The 14,310-nt window shown below is 36.9% G+C and overlaps 4 protein-coding genes and 1 pseudogene across 7 annotated transcripts; 2 read left to right on the top strand and 3 right to left on the bottom strand.

Moving 5' to 3' along the window:
- Nucleotides 1-475: 475 nt before the first annotated feature.
- On the bottom strand, nucleotides 476-2,506 carry LOC17887372 (prosaposin). 3 transcript variants are annotated; one of them, XM_006293225.2, is made up of 6 exons: nucleotides 2,401-2,506; nucleotides 2,052-2,147; nucleotides 1,701-1,849; nucleotides 1,393-1,590; nucleotides 1,032-1,091; nucleotides 476-854 (listed from the first exon to the last, which is right to left on the bottom strand). In XM_006293225.2, exons 2-6 carry the CDS (start codon nucleotides 2,140-2,142, stop codon nucleotides 711-713), a joined length of 642 nt encoding a protein of 213 aa, XP_006293287.1. In that variant the 5' UTR covers nucleotides 2,143-2,147; nucleotides 2,401-2,506; the 3' UTR covers nucleotides 476-710. The 3 variants fall into 3 exon arrangements, with proteins under 3 accessions (XP_006293287.1, XP_023639041.1, XP_023639043.1); XM_023783273.1 differs by having other exon boundaries at nucleotides 2,302-2,475; XM_023783275.1 differs by lacking the exon at nucleotides 2,401-2,506 and having other exon boundaries at nucleotides 2,052-2,295.
- A 737-nt stretch (nucleotides 2,507-3,243) lies between these two features.
- LOC17887299 (WEB family protein At3g51720) lies at nucleotides 3,244-4,926 on the bottom strand. Its single transcript, XM_006290287.2, has 2 exons — nucleotides 4,710-4,926; nucleotides 3,244-4,533 (listed from the first exon to the last, which is right to left on the bottom strand). Exons 1-2 carry the CDS (start codon nucleotides 4,851-4,853, stop codon nucleotides 3,424-3,426), a joined length of 1,254 nt encoding a protein of 417 aa, XP_006290349.2. The 5' UTR covers nucleotides 4,854-4,926; the 3' UTR covers nucleotides 3,244-3,423.
- Nucleotides 4,927-6,020: 1,094 nt separating this feature from the next.
- Nucleotides 6,021-7,902, bottom strand: LOC17886314 (G-type lectin S-receptor-like serine/threonine-protein kinase At5g24080). The gene is made up of 2 exons (XM_023782905.1): nucleotides 7,231-7,902; nucleotides 6,021-7,138 (listed from the first exon to the last, which is right to left on the bottom strand). Exons 1-2 carry the CDS (start codon nucleotides 7,651-7,653, stop codon nucleotides 6,119-6,121), a joined length of 1,443 nt encoding a protein of 480 aa, XP_023638673.1. The 5' UTR covers nucleotides 7,654-7,902; the 3' UTR covers nucleotides 6,021-6,118.
- A 1,128-nt stretch (nucleotides 7,903-9,030) lies between these two features.
- LOC17887547 lies at nucleotides 9,031-10,526 on the top strand (annotated as a pseudogene).
- A 1,319-nt stretch (nucleotides 10,527-11,845) lies between these two features.
- On the top strand, nucleotides 11,846-13,689 carry LOC17886544 (short-chain dehydrogenase reductase 2a). 2 transcript variants are annotated; one of them, XM_023782909.1, is made up of 3 exons: nucleotides 11,846-11,929; nucleotides 12,420-12,567; nucleotides 12,693-13,689. In XM_023782909.1, exons 2-3 carry the CDS (start codon nucleotides 12,479-12,481, stop codon nucleotides 13,510-13,512), a joined length of 909 nt encoding a protein of 302 aa, XP_023638677.1. In that variant the 5' UTR covers nucleotides 11,846-11,929; nucleotides 12,420-12,478; the 3' UTR covers nucleotides 13,513-13,689. The 2 variants fall into 2 exon arrangements, with proteins under 2 accessions (XP_023638677.1, XP_006292209.1); XM_006292147.2 differs by lacking the exon at nucleotides 11,846-11,929 and having other exon boundaries at nucleotides 12,342-12,567.
- Nucleotides 13,690-14,310: the final 621 nt, after the last annotated feature.

Genomic DNA, 14,310 nt, shown 5'->3' with positions numbered 1-14,310 from the left:
GACCAAATTCACGAACTAATCTTATGACCTGTGGTCGGAATCTTCACACTTTTGGCTACGTCAGTCCTAGTACCAATCTTGACACTTTTGGCCACGTTAGTCCTAGTACCAGGCCACGTGGGTAGTACGGTAATAGTACGTACTCACTAGACGATATTTCGTGGTTATATGAAAAAATTTCTGACAAAAACATACGTAAAAACTAAGTACCTATACATTTTTTTTTTGTTCGTTTTGTAAACGTCTAGATTAAATAAAAGTTTCTTTTTTATGGTTGTTGGTTCAGCAACTAATTTCTTTCCTAGAAATGGTTCACTGATTAGTGATTAAAAAAAAAACAAATTAAATTAGCGTTTTAAGATTGGATTAGTGATTAGCACTAAATGTTGGCGCTGCCATCAGCACCTAAAAGAGCGTTTGAGTTCTTAGGTCTAACACAAAACAAATTTGCCAAAGGTTCATTGCCAAAAGTAAATCAGAAAAAACCACACAGAAGATTATTGTAATCAGTTTAACAAAACCTTAAAAGGGATTCAATAGAATACATGATAGAGTCAATTCTTGTAGCGATCCTTATATACACAAACGCAAACAGACATTTTTCATGGTTGTGTTTGAATCCATCAATACATATAGACAGTAACCAAGTCTGCAACAATTCTTATGAAGCAGCACGTGTTTAAATTTTATTACGGCATCTTTCTAACATTTCAAGAATCCGCCAACGCTGGCTGCCTGAGAACCGATTTCTCAGCTGGACACGCCCGTAAAAGTGTGCAGATGTCGTTTTTCACTAGGAATTCCTCTGCATTTACTAGGATCAGGGGTCCATACTCGAACACCAACTTCTTGCACTGTAATAACACAAGACGACACAACACCATAATATTAGAAAAGCTTAAGTTAACTACTATGTGATCAGGCAGTTGTGTTGCACAAGTTCACATCAATATTCATAATCTTGTAATATTCATAAACAGATGGTTGACTAATAAATACAAGATTATGAGTATTGATTTGATCATTCTAACCTTCTTCTCGTAGTTCTTGAACGATTTGCATCCCTTGAGAAGCATTTCAACGATATCCAGCTGAACAAAATAAGAGAAAACAAAGTCAGTATATGAAACTCATCATCAGTATAAGAAAAGAAAAAAAAAAATCTTCATGAGGATTCTCTACAAAGATCCCTGCTAGTTGAACACAGTTAACTGTTTTTGCTAGTTGAACACATTTAACTGTTTGAGACTGACAAAGCAAACTAGACTACACAAGGGCATAGCAGCTTGGACTGTGATCAGTGTGCTATGAGTCTACACGTAATACATAAGTGACAAAACAAATACTGTGATAGAGAAGAGACAAAGCCATCATCTAGTAGTTACTACTAACCTGTATGTCAGGATCTTGAAGTTTAATAAGAATCTCAGAAACAGTCCTGTGGCATACACCGCAACTGTCCTGACGTACGTCTTCTACAAGAGTAACCACTCTGCCACAAAGATTCATCCTCTTGCAGAAATAGTGAGGTTGAAACGACTCCAGTTGTAAGAAGAAGAGAGGAACATAGTAATCAACCAAAGTTATGCACTGCATCAAACACACGGATTATTCAACACAACTGATATGTTATTATTAACAAAAAACAAAAAGAGTCTAAAGAAAATGTAGGGTTAAGGATCAGCAAAAGGAGAGAGAACCTGCTGCGAAAATCCACGCAGTTGGGAACACCGTTCATGAAGATTCTCGATGATCTCGGCTTGTGTGACATTTTTCTCAAGGTAGGTGAGAGCATCAGTCACATATTCCTCACACAGAGTGCAAACGTCTTCCTTATTAGAAACTTGCTCTACACAACGAAAAGTTGAAAATTCTTCTAATCAAATAAGACTATCTGAGCCATAGAAATTGAGTGTTGAAATATTTCATCTACTTCAACCCCCCAGCCATAGATATCAATTATTTTTTCATGAAAAGTATCAAAACCAAACCATAAACTGATAAAAGAGCAAGCTTTTAGATAGAATCAAGCATGAGGAAATGGTATTTACCAGAGAGGGTGGAGTCAACGAAAGATCTAGCCTCAGAAACAAAGATCAAACCCAACAAGAGAAGAACCAATGTTCCAGCTCTGAGACTCATGATTCCTGACACAATATCAGATTACAGAATAATTCACAACTAAGAGTCTTTTTACCACAGATTTAATTTAAGAAACCTCTGGATCGGAATGAATCACAAAGTAGGGAGATTCAACCAAAAAAGAATGAATCTTTAAGTAAGAGATGATGATGGTGTTACCTTCTTCTTTTTATTTTTTCAGAAAAAAACTTAGCAAATGATTGGTATATAGAAGAATCTGGTGGAGTTGGAGAAGAAGAAGAAGAAGGAACGAGTTACCAGATTCGTCGAATTGGTCGGGATTGCGTAATCGAAGAAGGTGTTCTCACGCTAGAAGCAATTATCCAACCACGTAAGCATCATCGATCGGCTCGGCTTGTACTTGTGGCTAAATTAATATTCGAAAATAATATTATGTCACAATTATTTTCTTTTGTAGCCAAAGGCCGGTCTGAAAATTTCAGGCCCAAACCATTAAACGATTTAAACCAAATTTGTGTTCCATTTAGATTTAAGTAGTTAAAAAGTTTTTTTTTTTTTTTTTTTTTTTTGGGTGATATGTATGTTCAACACCTATTACTTATGCCGGGCATTTCGTGATCCCTAAGACACATATGTTCCCTGTGGAAAGTTTTCCTGCCGCAATGCGCCGTATCCAGTATCCTTTCAAACTTGCATTCGCCATGACTATAGATGATACTCGTGGCCAAACCTTTTCCAAGGTTGGTCTATATCAAAGGTATCTCGCCATATCCAAAGTGAAGGATACCCCAGGAAGATGCGGATAATCTTGTCTTCAAGTTGTTTCGGGATGTTTAGTGAACCAGGTCTTTTTTTCAGGCCATATAATGATGTTACCTGTTTATGGTGTGGCTTCCTCTGTTCTTCGTTTTGTCTTTTCTTTTCTTCCCCTTCTGCTTCTGCAGCATAACTAAAAGACTTTCGATTTATGTGATGTATATGTAACATCATGCATAATTTGAATCTCAATAAACAGTTTCTTTGAAAGACAACATAAACACAAACCACAAACACAAAATATTCATTTGTTTGTCTTTTCTTCTCCATATGATTCATGACACAACTTTGCTAGTGATTGGTGGTGGTGGTGAGACTCACTAATCCATTAAATTTTATTATTATCCTTCATTTATAAAAGAAAAACAAACCATATCTCATTTCACTATTTAGCATGAACCAATAGTCCAATACACTTCCAAAACAAATACAAACACAATTGCTTGATACCAGAAGACTCACAAACTCCTAAGATTTCGATTGATCATTTCAATCACTCACTTATTACATTAAGTTCAAAGCTATCTTCTTCTTCTTCTTCTTGTTCTCTTTGTTCAAAATCACTGACAAGTTTGCAAATCCGAACCTCTTCCTCTTCCCATTGAACCTTTTTTCCTTTTCTTTCCCTTCACCATTTCTATCTCTACTAATGTTAGTCTTTCCAAGAATCTGACCCAACGAAACTCTCCCATTCATCATCATCGCTGACTCATCCGCAAGAAGCAGTTTCCTACTGAGTATCTGCCCAATAGACATTGTTGGTTTCATGACAGCAACTGAGGATGATGTCCCATCACCGTTCATCATCATATTCAGACCATTTACATCCATCAGAAAAGGGTTCTTGAGCTTGGCCGAACATGATGATCTCCTCCTCCGTTCTGTCCACTGCCAGTTTCCTTCCTCTGCTTCCGTTTTCGCGGTATTCGCTTTCTCCAATCCTTCTTCAAGTGTCCTCCTGCTGCTTCTAATTTCTCTAGCTGTTTCATCAATCGTCTCAAGAATCTCCTCCTGCAGCGTCTCCTCATTGTCTCCTCTTCTTCTTCTTCTTCTCCTTCTAGTAACCGCCTTGATTTCAGCAATAGCAACTGCTTCAGCCGCTCTAGCAGCTTCCTTCATCTTTCTAGCAGCGATCAAACGCATCTCCGCAGCTTCAATCTTATTTCTCGTTTGTTCAATCTCAACCACAGCTTTATCAACGGCACACCGAACATTCTCTCCTGTTCTACAAAACTCATTAGTCTCATAGCTTAATCTCTGAATCTCTTTGGACATTTCAGCAGCATTCTCAGAGTTTAGTCTCTCTCGTGCCTTGTCAAGTCCAGCTCTTTCCTCCTCCAGTCTCTTGTTCAGTAACTCAACAGACTCACGAATAGCAGCCAGATCTTTAGTTGTATTGCACAGATTCATCTTCGCTTGGTTCAGTTCCTTGAGAACATTCATGTCAAAGTTTTCTTTCTCTTCCTTGTTCTGTAGCTTTGATTTAAGCTCTTCAACAATGGCTTTGGTCGACTCGAGCGACTTCAACACCTTTAAAGTTTCTCCTTCTTTTTCAATTAGTTCCTTCTCTAACTCACTCGCTTTCACAACCATACCAGCTTCGTCCACATCGTTCTGCATCCCCAACAACAACAAAAAATCAAAACTTTCGCATCACAAGAAACAATTAAAGCCAAGATCAATCTAGAAACAGATGAATATCTAAAACCCATTTCAATTAAAACCCCTAAACCCAAAGAACTGGACAAAATCAATGAGAAAGACAGAGACTTTGAAGTAGAAATAAAGACCTTATTAGAAGCTTCGGAGATGTTAAGGGAAGACGGTTTCCAAAAACCAAAGCCGCCAAAGCGAGTGGCGGCTTCTCTCACCGACTCGAATGGCGCCGAAGTGTCGATTTCCCCGACGAGGGAAGGTTCTAAGATTTCAGCCATTAAAGACAAGAAGTTGGGAAGAAGATGAAGTAGTGAGAAAGAGAGTGAGACTGTGAGAGTGATGACAATCAAAACTGTTGTTTCCTTCGATACTACTAGTGTGAACAAAAGACTTTATAATATATATCTCAACGGTCTCTTGTATGTAATAAGGAAAAGGGATAATTAAAGTTGAATAAAGAAAGCTACAAGTATCCGTTGTCACTCTTCTCAGTTACTTACTAGTTTTGTCTTTATTTCAAGTTTATATACACTTTACATTTCCCAATCCAATCTTGTTATTTTAATAGGAAACATTAATCTTTCCTTAAGAAGGGCGGTGGTAACCAATCTTTGTCATTATGTTGTTTATTAAACAGATATTATAGATAGTCCCAGCAAGTGAGATTAAAAAAATGTCCTCTCAGTGAAAGAATCTGTCAACCGTTGGATCTAATTTAAAATGTGGTCTTACTTTAGTTTTTTTTTTTCCTGAATTGCCTTCTCACTCACCGTTGATATGCTACTTATTACTTATTAATCTCCTTAAAATGTTCATAGTAGAACTTTTGCTGGAGAAAGAGAAAGAGGAGAAAAAGAAAGTAAAAGAATATATGAACCGTTGGATTAGTAGAGGGGGAGTAGTGGCGGAGTCGGCTGAGTCAATGATGGAGTTTATGTCACTTTATGGTGGTGGGGATCACTGACGGTAACAAAGGCAGGGCCACATAATGAAAGATCTCAGTTTTAAAATGGCACTATTTTCAACTAACCGTTGGACGTTAAAAGAAGCGAGATCTATGACAAAAGAGGCGTTTCATGCCACTTGGCTCTGCCTTGTGACTAATAAGTTCCCATTGAAAAATTTATCCAGAAAAAAAATCAAATTCTATATTTACAAAATTATCCAAACCTAATCTCTTACAGTGGAAATGGGGAAAACACTGTTCTTTTGCTTTTTAAAGGAAATATATATTATTATAATTGGTGACCATTTTTTTTTTTTTTGTGTGTATACCAATTACCAAGGACATATATAATACTATAATAGAGTTTTGACATATATGTTCGATAACTAGTGAACATGATTGATTAGCAATAATATTTAGCTTACGTGAAAGAATGAGATATGTCATGCGGCTTCAGACTTTAGCATCAAGTTTTTACGTTGTAACCGAATGCTTTGAATCAAATCTAAGGCTAATGCCAAATTAAAATGGATATAGGCTTTACAATCTTCGATGTGCGACACAGCTTTATATGGAAAAATCCAAAACCAAGAACTATCAAGAAATTCTTGATTCTTGACAAGAATCTGTATTCCGCTGCGGCAGTGGCGGCGGCGGCGGCTGCTGCGACGAGCTTTTCCGACGCTTTCTAATGAAATAAAAAGCAAATCCAGAGAGAAGCAACAAAATGACAAAACCATCTATACCTCCAACTAATCCCACGACCCATTTCCTCATATTAGATTTCTCATCACCCAATCTCACTCCTTTTGGAATCTTAACCATATAACTCAATCCACTCACTCTCTCGATCTGCTTCACACCCATCACCACCCCATACATGACACAACTCTCATCAGAAACAGAGTAACTAGCAGCTCCACACTCACAATCTTTCTTACACAACTCTTCACATCTTTCTTTTCTCACGTTTCTCACTTGTGTCCCGTTTCCTAGCACTGTAGTGACTCCTTCTAGCTCAACCATATCGTGATCGCATAACCTCTTAACAGAAACCGGTTCGTCCACGTTACTACTGCAATCACTATTTCCCATGACCTTAATGCAAGAACAAGACTTTGAGAATGTACAGATTCCGTATGGTTTACATGCTACAGGAAGATCACAAGTGTTGCTCACAGCTTGAAACGTTGCCTCGAACTTTCCCTTTTCCGGTTTATACGAATAAAGTCCCAAATTACCGGTTCTGTTCCCAAGTGCCAAGAATCTGATCAACGGTTGCTCTATTCTCCCGATTATGTGGCTGTTGTCGTCGAATAGGTCAAGACCCTTTGACCCTAATCTCACGAAGTTGACTGTTTTGTTCTTTTCTCTAGGCGTGTACTCCCAATAAGAGTACTTGAGCTTGTTCAAATTGAGAAACAGAGCAATCTTGTCGCGTAAAACTTCAAAGGAATAAAACAAAGTCGAGTCGTTTGGGAATGAAGTTAGTTGCGTAGCTACGTCTAGTCTTTGACCACTCAACATCACATCTGTTGGGAAATTAAAACTTTGCCATTTTATCAGATTCTTAGCATCAAGCAACACTAGGTTCCCTGTGCTTTGTATCTCCAACCTCTGCAAAAATTTAGTTTCCAAAACACAATTCTTTCACATATCTTGACATTAAAAAAATGATGGTTTTACTTCAAACCAATCTAATTTGGTACCTCAACGCCTTGTCCTGAGGTTCCACTTCTCCATCCAACGCGTTTATTGTTACTCTTTAACCTCAAGTCTCCATCTTTTGTGAGCTCGATGATACATTTGCTAGAAACGTACATCTTTGAGTAATGACCTGAGCTCCAAACTCTTACATCTCCAAGGAAAACTTGGAGGGAACACAAATATCGTCCATCATCTTGGTCGCTTGATTCCATCGTTAACGCGGCTTTGAAACCAGGTTCTGTTGTTGATGATGATGACTCTGTCTCCATTATATAAGCTTTCCCCATAAAACCGGGAGCGTATTCTAGAGGAGAAGTTAGCGTTAGAGAATTGCCAAGGCTGATATCTGATTTGCAGTGACCTTGGAGCTTAGAGAACAAGCAGATCAACAAAGTGAACGTATAGAACTTCATCATCACGATCATAATATGCTTTTGCGGCTGCCTTGAGTTCTCAGAATTATCCGGGAAAAGAAGAAAGATGATAAGAAAAAGAATAGTATAATGGGAAAAGTTTTGGTATGAGTGTGTTTTTTCTCTCTACACTTTTGCAGGGAAAAAGGTTTCTGCTTTCATGTTGCCTTTTGTTTGATTGTTCTTGTTTTCATATTTTACCCCCTATATTTGGTATGTTTATTATACTTTTTTAACTCAAAAATGTTTATCTAAAGCTATACACAGATTAGAAATTTGATATATAAGTTCAGTGTTTCAACTTATTCGTATAATAACTCTAAAAAGTTTCGAATAGTAGAGCAAGAGAAACAGAAGATGGGCGATGCACGCTTGGTCTTCCACAGGCTGTCCATGTGGGGTTCTTTCTTGACCCACAAATACAATGTAGGGTTTGTTTCCTTTTTGTTTGTAAATTATACTAAGGTATGTCTACATCTATTACATTGGACGTGGATTGTATTTAACATATAGTATGTAATGCAATATGAGTTTTCTCTATGATCAGCTAATTGATATTGGGTAACAACAAGCATAAGAGAGTATTAAAACAATGACGATTAGAGGATTGACTAAAGCTTTATATGTAGTAGGCTTGAGAGTGGGGAAGTAAAGCATGTACATGTTGGGAATTAGGTGAGATTTGTTTAGTACTAATAACTTTAGTTGGACTATAAATAATTATTGATACTGGCGTAAAGATGATGGACCACGATAAGTGGCGATCCCTGTCATTGTCTCTGTTATTACGTGTAATTCATCTATTCTACACTATCTAGTGCTCTGATGTCAGCGATGCGTATGAACGTACACCCTTGGGCCTGCCAAAATGAGCTCTAACACTTGGGTGGGTCTAAAGGCTTTCTAGATTTCGGCCCACGCAAACGCAATGTGGCCTATAGGGTTGATTACGGGTTAGTGGATTGTGGTATATTATATTTTGAGTGATGAGAGCAAATAACATACTATCAAATGGATTACGCACCTTTCTAGTATTTGAATTCATCATACTGATTGAGAAATCATTATACTGCACTGCTGTTCAATGGTATTCCAAAACCTCTTAATGTTAAAATTCCATTTAATAATAGTAATTAGTGTTAAAATTCACGAGAATAAATAAAGATTTCCGTTACTTTTTTAAAGAATTTAAATTAAACAATTAATTATAAGTTCCTTTTGAAATTATGGAAAGAAATTTAAAAAAGGGAATCCTAATTTTGACAAAAAAGGAAATCCTAATTAAACTCAACTTCTATATAGCGGTTAGAAAAATATGCTTATAAAAGCTCCAAGAAATTTTGTATTTAGCCGAATTCATTAGAAAACGATTCAGAAACTGCTACAATCATGGCCTTAATGCGCGAACACTCCTCTTCCTCCTCCTCTACTCCTCTCGATGCATCGAAGAAGATCAAAGTGCAGATCACTAGAACGTGGCAGGGAAATAACACAGAATCAGACAACTCTATCGATATGGTTTTACTCGATTCATAGGTATGTCTTTTTTTATCTGAATTTATATACGCTTATCAATTTCATTGTTTGTTAATCACTTAGTACAGTTTTTTACAAAATCTTTAACATGTCTTTAATTTTTGTCATACATACTTCGTAATTTGATGCATATGAATTACTAGGGCATAGTAATTATCTATAACGATTTTTCTTTTTTTGTTTACTCATTACTCTCATGTAATGTTGTAGTTCCTTAATCATTTAACTTGTTTGGAGTATTTTAATTTCTATATCATGATGTTTTGGTTAATTGTATACCAGGGGACAAGAATTCACACAACTATTGATGAAAATGAAGCTTTCTCTGAATGGATTTCGGAGATCGGTAATGGAAGGATCAACAATCCAAATGATAGAGAAACTGAAGTTGATATCTCTGAAGATTTGCTGATAACTGAGTGCAACGATCCTATCAAACCTATAGTGAATCAAGTTTATGGAGAATCTTTTGCAGAGTCCCATAATCTTGATTTCTATCAAGAGAAGGCTATTTTGTGTCATACTGATGATGTTGTGGATCAGATTAATGATTATATGATTTCACTCTTACCAGGTAAATGTTCTCTTAATGCTTTTCCATCTTTCCTCTTATAGTCGTTTTATGCACATAGTACTAACCTACGACTTCATTATATCATGTTAGGTGAAGAGCAAGTATGTTACAGCGCTGACAGTATCTATACATCGACCCCAAATGACGATATGCTATACCCTTTGGAGTTTTTGAATAGCCTCAATCCCTCTGGACTGCCTGGCTTTAAGTTGAGATTAAAGGTTGGTGCTCCCGTCATGTTACTAAGGGACCTTAATCCTAGCGAAGGGTTTTGCAAGGGGACAAGACTTCAAATCACTCGGCTGGCTAGATTTGTGCTTGAGGCTAGGATTATAACAGGTAATAGGCGTGGTGAGAAAATCTTGCTCCCTAGGATACCCGCATACCCAAGCGATGCAGATTATCCTACCAAAATAAAGCGTAATCAGTTTCCTCTGAAGCTTGCATTCGCCATGACCATAGATGAAGGTCAAGTGCAAACACTTTCAAAAGTTGGTCTTTATCTTCCAAGAAGAGTGTTCTCTAATGGACAGATGTATGTTGCCATATCCAAAGTGAAGTCCAGTGCTGGTTTGAAAGTTCTCATCACAGATAAAAATGCGGCAACCGATGAAGAAACCAAGAATGTGGTGTTCAAGAAGGTGTTTTGAGAACATTGTGTTAGTGTTATCTATTTGGTCTTTTCAGGTTGCAAACTGATTTGCTTTTATGTCATTTTGCTTTTCGTTGGTTTTAGGCTGTTTCAGACTACAATGTTCTACACATCCTGCTCTAATAATAAAACAGTTTGAGTTTCAGTAACGGTTTTTTTTCTGAAAGTTAGATTAACCAATAGATGCTTCACAGTTTATCAGAAACACATTACTACTAACCATAGTAGCAGGTGGACTAAGAGCTAACGAAGTCCTTTTTAGCTTTCCCACTTGAGGAAATTCAAGAACCGGTTTAAACAGTACCAATAAACTAGGCGTACAAGGCTTATTAGTTAAACTCAAACGGGCTTCATCAGGCCTGGACTTTCAAATAATGTTTTCTTTTTTCGTAATGAATTTTAACATTCAATTATGTATGCATTTAGAACACTTATAATGTTAGGTGCATCGAGATGATGTGATATGATGATGACAACGAAGAAAAAGGTCTGGTTGAGCTGTATTTTCCATTCTTCTATGTGATACAATAAGTTATGATCAACACTATTTATTTTTAACCCAGAATATGATTAAAAGGCTATAGTCTATCCCATATGATTCGATCTTCAAAGATTTGCTAAGCGAGTTTTGCATTAGTCTATATTTAAGTTAAAGATTGATTTTGGTAGATTTAAGTCCTCAAACTTGACAAATACTATAAAGCTAATTAATTAGTGGTCCAATGGTTCATGGTACGTCAGGCGCATCTTTCATATATTGTATGAGACGCAATTGGTCGATCAAATTACACTCCTGGCACTTGCACGCATGGTATATACTTGTACAGATTAGAGTCAGAGTAATTTTCACTATGGTAAAAGTGATTAGTACATACATAAAACAATCAGTTGAATGGATCAACCGACGATGACACTGATGACCATTGCTCTAAAACCTTGAGGAACACTAGATTCTTAGAGTTATTTTGGCTAGGAACTCTACATAAATATATTGGAGTTTATATTTTTCCCACATATCAGTTTTGAGGTCTTATAACACTTTAATATTGTTTTTAATCATACTGATTGCCCTTTTGATAATTGATATAAACAAACGAATAGACTAATTAAGTCGCATTTCTTCTAGATTTCGGAATCTTGCCAGAACATTGCCACCATCATTTCACATTGATCTGGAGAAACAATAGAGTTGTTAAAACTTAAAACTAATGTTACCAAAAGGTCCAAAACTACTAGTCTTGATCCGCCACTAAACGATCTCCATTCCTAAGTTCACTTAACTCCCAACATACAACAACCAAGTAAAAGTTTAAACAACTATTTTCTGAATTCTGATGGTACAACTCAGATTTTGAAAATCAGGACCTTGGTGAAAGTACATAAAAGTATATTTAACTATGACTCTACATGAGTATCAGAGATAGAGATGCTAATCCCATATTTTATAGTGTTTCGTACGGTAACATTTAAGTATATATCTTCTTACCTCAGCCCTTTTGTTATTGAGGGTGATGTGGATTGATCTGGTAATTAATTAATTACAAGATATATCTCGTACATAGGCTATGACTTTTTCATTGCCAGCTTAATACATATATAGAAGCTAGATCTCATATCTAATCAGTACTACTATTTATTATTTTCTTCTAGATTCGTTCGTAACATCAAATCATCAATGATATTATTCCAAAATTATTTTGAATTTGTTTCGAGATTGTGGTAATTAATACCAAGTACGTAGATCCGGCTGACACAAATAAGTTTATTAATCATCTCATAAACTCAATTTATTTCATCAAATTTAACAAGTATCCAACTTACACAATAAAAAATATATAGTTTCTTTGTCTTTCTATCTGTTAGCTTTTGTGTAGATACTAAATTATTATTTAGAATGATTCCAAATACTTTAGCATAATTGGATTGGATGTTTCACACTGGTTCGGAAGTACTTCAACTTTTGTATCCCCTATAAATCGTCACATTGATGTGTGTATCTCTACTATTCAATTCCAGCTTCAAAATCTCCCTCTCACCGCTTCTTACCATCTCTACTTCTCTCTCTCAACTCCGACATGCCGGCCCAAGTGATCTCTGAGCAGACCTTTCACTCCCTCCACGACACACTTATGGAGGAAATGAATACAACTGTATATCATAAGAGGTACACTATCTACATTATTGATCGTCGGACGATTATTATTTTTAAAAAGAACAATGAGTGTAGTGATGGTTAATTATCTAAAATTAATATCACGAACTGATAATGTATATATATATATTTCATAGGCTAGAAGGAAAAGTAGCTATCATCACCGGAGGAGCACACGGGATCGGCAAAGCAACCGTCATACTATTCGCTAGACATGGTGCCACGGTGGTGATTGCTGACATGGACAACGTAGCTGGCTCTTCCCTGGCTAAGTCACTCTCATCCCACTTAACAACCTCGACGGTGGCATTCATTAGCTGTGATGTCTCGGTCGAAGCTGACGTGGAAAACCTCGTGAACGTAACGGTCGCACGGTACGGTCGGCTCGACATTCTCTTCAACAACGCGGGGGTTCTCGGCGACCAGAAGAAACACAAAAGCATATTAGACTTGGACGCGGACGAGTTCGACACCGTGATGCGTGTGAACGTACGAGGTGCAGGGCTCGGCATGAAACACGCGGCACGTGCCATGGTCAAGAGAGGGTTCAAAGGCTGCATAATCTCGACGGCTAGCGTGGCCGGTGTGATGGGTGGGATGGGGCCACACGCTTACACGGCCTCGAAACACGCCATCGTTGGTTTGACCAAGAACGCAGCGTGTGAGCTAGGCAAGTACGGGATTAGGGTTAACTGTATATCCCCGTTCGGAGTTGCCACGTCGATGTTGGTGAACGCGTGGCGTAAGACGAGTGGTGGTGACGTGGAAAATGATGAGGTGGAGGAGATGGAGGAGTTTGTGAGGAGTATGGCTAATTTGAAAGGAGAGACATTGAGAGCGAATGATATAGCTGAAGCAGCGTTGTATCTGGCGAGTGATGAGTCTAAGTATGTGAACGGACATAACCTTGTTGTTGACGGTGGTGTTACGACTGCAAGAAACTGTGTTGGTTTGTGATCATCAATGTATGTGTGTGTGTTTTCAATTCTCTAATTGATCTGTTAATTAAATGGATTTGGTAGTAAATCTTTAAATGTCATCTTTTTGGTTGTTGTTGTTATGGGGAATTAGTAGCTGGTGAATGAATAAAACAGTGGTTTTATTTGTAGATGTCAACGGTACAATAAAGTAAAAGCTTGTTTCATACTAATCGATCGATGACACTATTACAGCAGATTCCGAATCCATTTTTTAACTGATGGTTGATTTATTTATTTTAGTGACATCTGTACGTTTAGTAATAATATGGATATGCATATAGGCTTAATTAATTACCTGGCTTTATATAACATCGAAAAGACAAATAAAAAATATGAGCCAAGTGTGGTTGTTAAATACTCAAATATAGTATCTAGCTAGCTAAATTCATTGACATTAGATTTTTCTTTACGTTTAGTTATGATCAACGATGATAGATCTACGAAAGCAATGAAAAAAATAACATTTGAGCCTAGTAAATAAGACTCTCTTTGCATACTTAAAGTTATGTTTACGTCATTGAATAAGTACACAGAGTTATAGTTAAAGAAGGAATTACGCAGAGAGTTATGTTGATTAATCTGCATTATGAAATTATAAAACACAAAAGCGACAGATGAAATATTTTTGTAGGAACAATATAATTCTCTGGAAAATAATATAGTAATTAACGAATAAATAATATAACGTGAAGGATAGAGAATCCGAATCTCTTGGACTAACTCAGAATTTATTCCTGATTTGTCATATTTATAAGCATAACGTATTATACTTTGT

This window comes from Capsella rubella, unplaced genomic scaffold, assembly GCF_000375325.1.
Source record: "Capsella rubella cultivar Monte Gargano unplaced genomic scaffold, Caprub1_0 scaffold_5, whole genome shotgun sequence".
Lineage (NCBI taxonomy): Eukaryota > Viridiplantae > Streptophyta > Magnoliopsida > Brassicales > Brassicaceae > Capsella > Capsella rubella.
Note: the sequence above shows the minus strand (reverse complement) of the source record. Positions and strands in the feature narration are given on the sequence as shown.

Coding starts and splice junctions, on each gene's coding strand:
- LOC17886314 (XM_023782905.1), bottom strand. CDS start 7,653: ATGATCGTGATGATGAAGTTCTATACGTTCACTTTGTTGATCTGCTTG. Junction 7,139..7,230: donor CCTCAGGACAAGGCGTTGAG/GTACCAAATTAG, acceptor AAATTTTTGCAG/AGGTTGGAGATACAAAGCAC.
- LOC17886544 (XM_023782909.1), top strand. CDS start 12,479: ATGCCGGCCCAAGTGATCTCTGAGCAGACCTTTCACTCCCTCCACGAC. Junction 12,568..12,692: donor ACAACTGTATATCATAAGAG/GTACACTATCTA, acceptor TATATTTCATAG/GCTAGAAGGAAAAGTAGCTA.
- LOC17887372 (XM_006293225.2), bottom strand. CDS start 2,142: ATGAGTCTCAGAGCTGGAACATTGGTTCTTCTCTTGTTGGGTTTGATC. Junction 1,850..2,051: donor CGTTGACTCCACCCTCTCTG/GTAAATACCATT, acceptor TTCGTTGTGTAG/AGCAAGTTTCTAATAAGGAA. Junction 1,591..1,700: donor TGCGTGGATTTTCGCAGCAG/GTTCTCTCTCCT, acceptor TGTTTGATGCAG/TGCATAACTTTGGTTGATTA.
- LOC17887299 (XM_006290287.2), bottom strand. CDS start 4,853: ATGGCTGAAATCTTAGAACCTTCCCTCGTCGGGGAAATCGACACTTCG. Junction 4,534..4,709: donor TCTCCGAAGCTTCTAATAAG/GTCTTTATTTCT, acceptor TTGGGGATGCAG/AACGATGTGGACGAAGCTGG.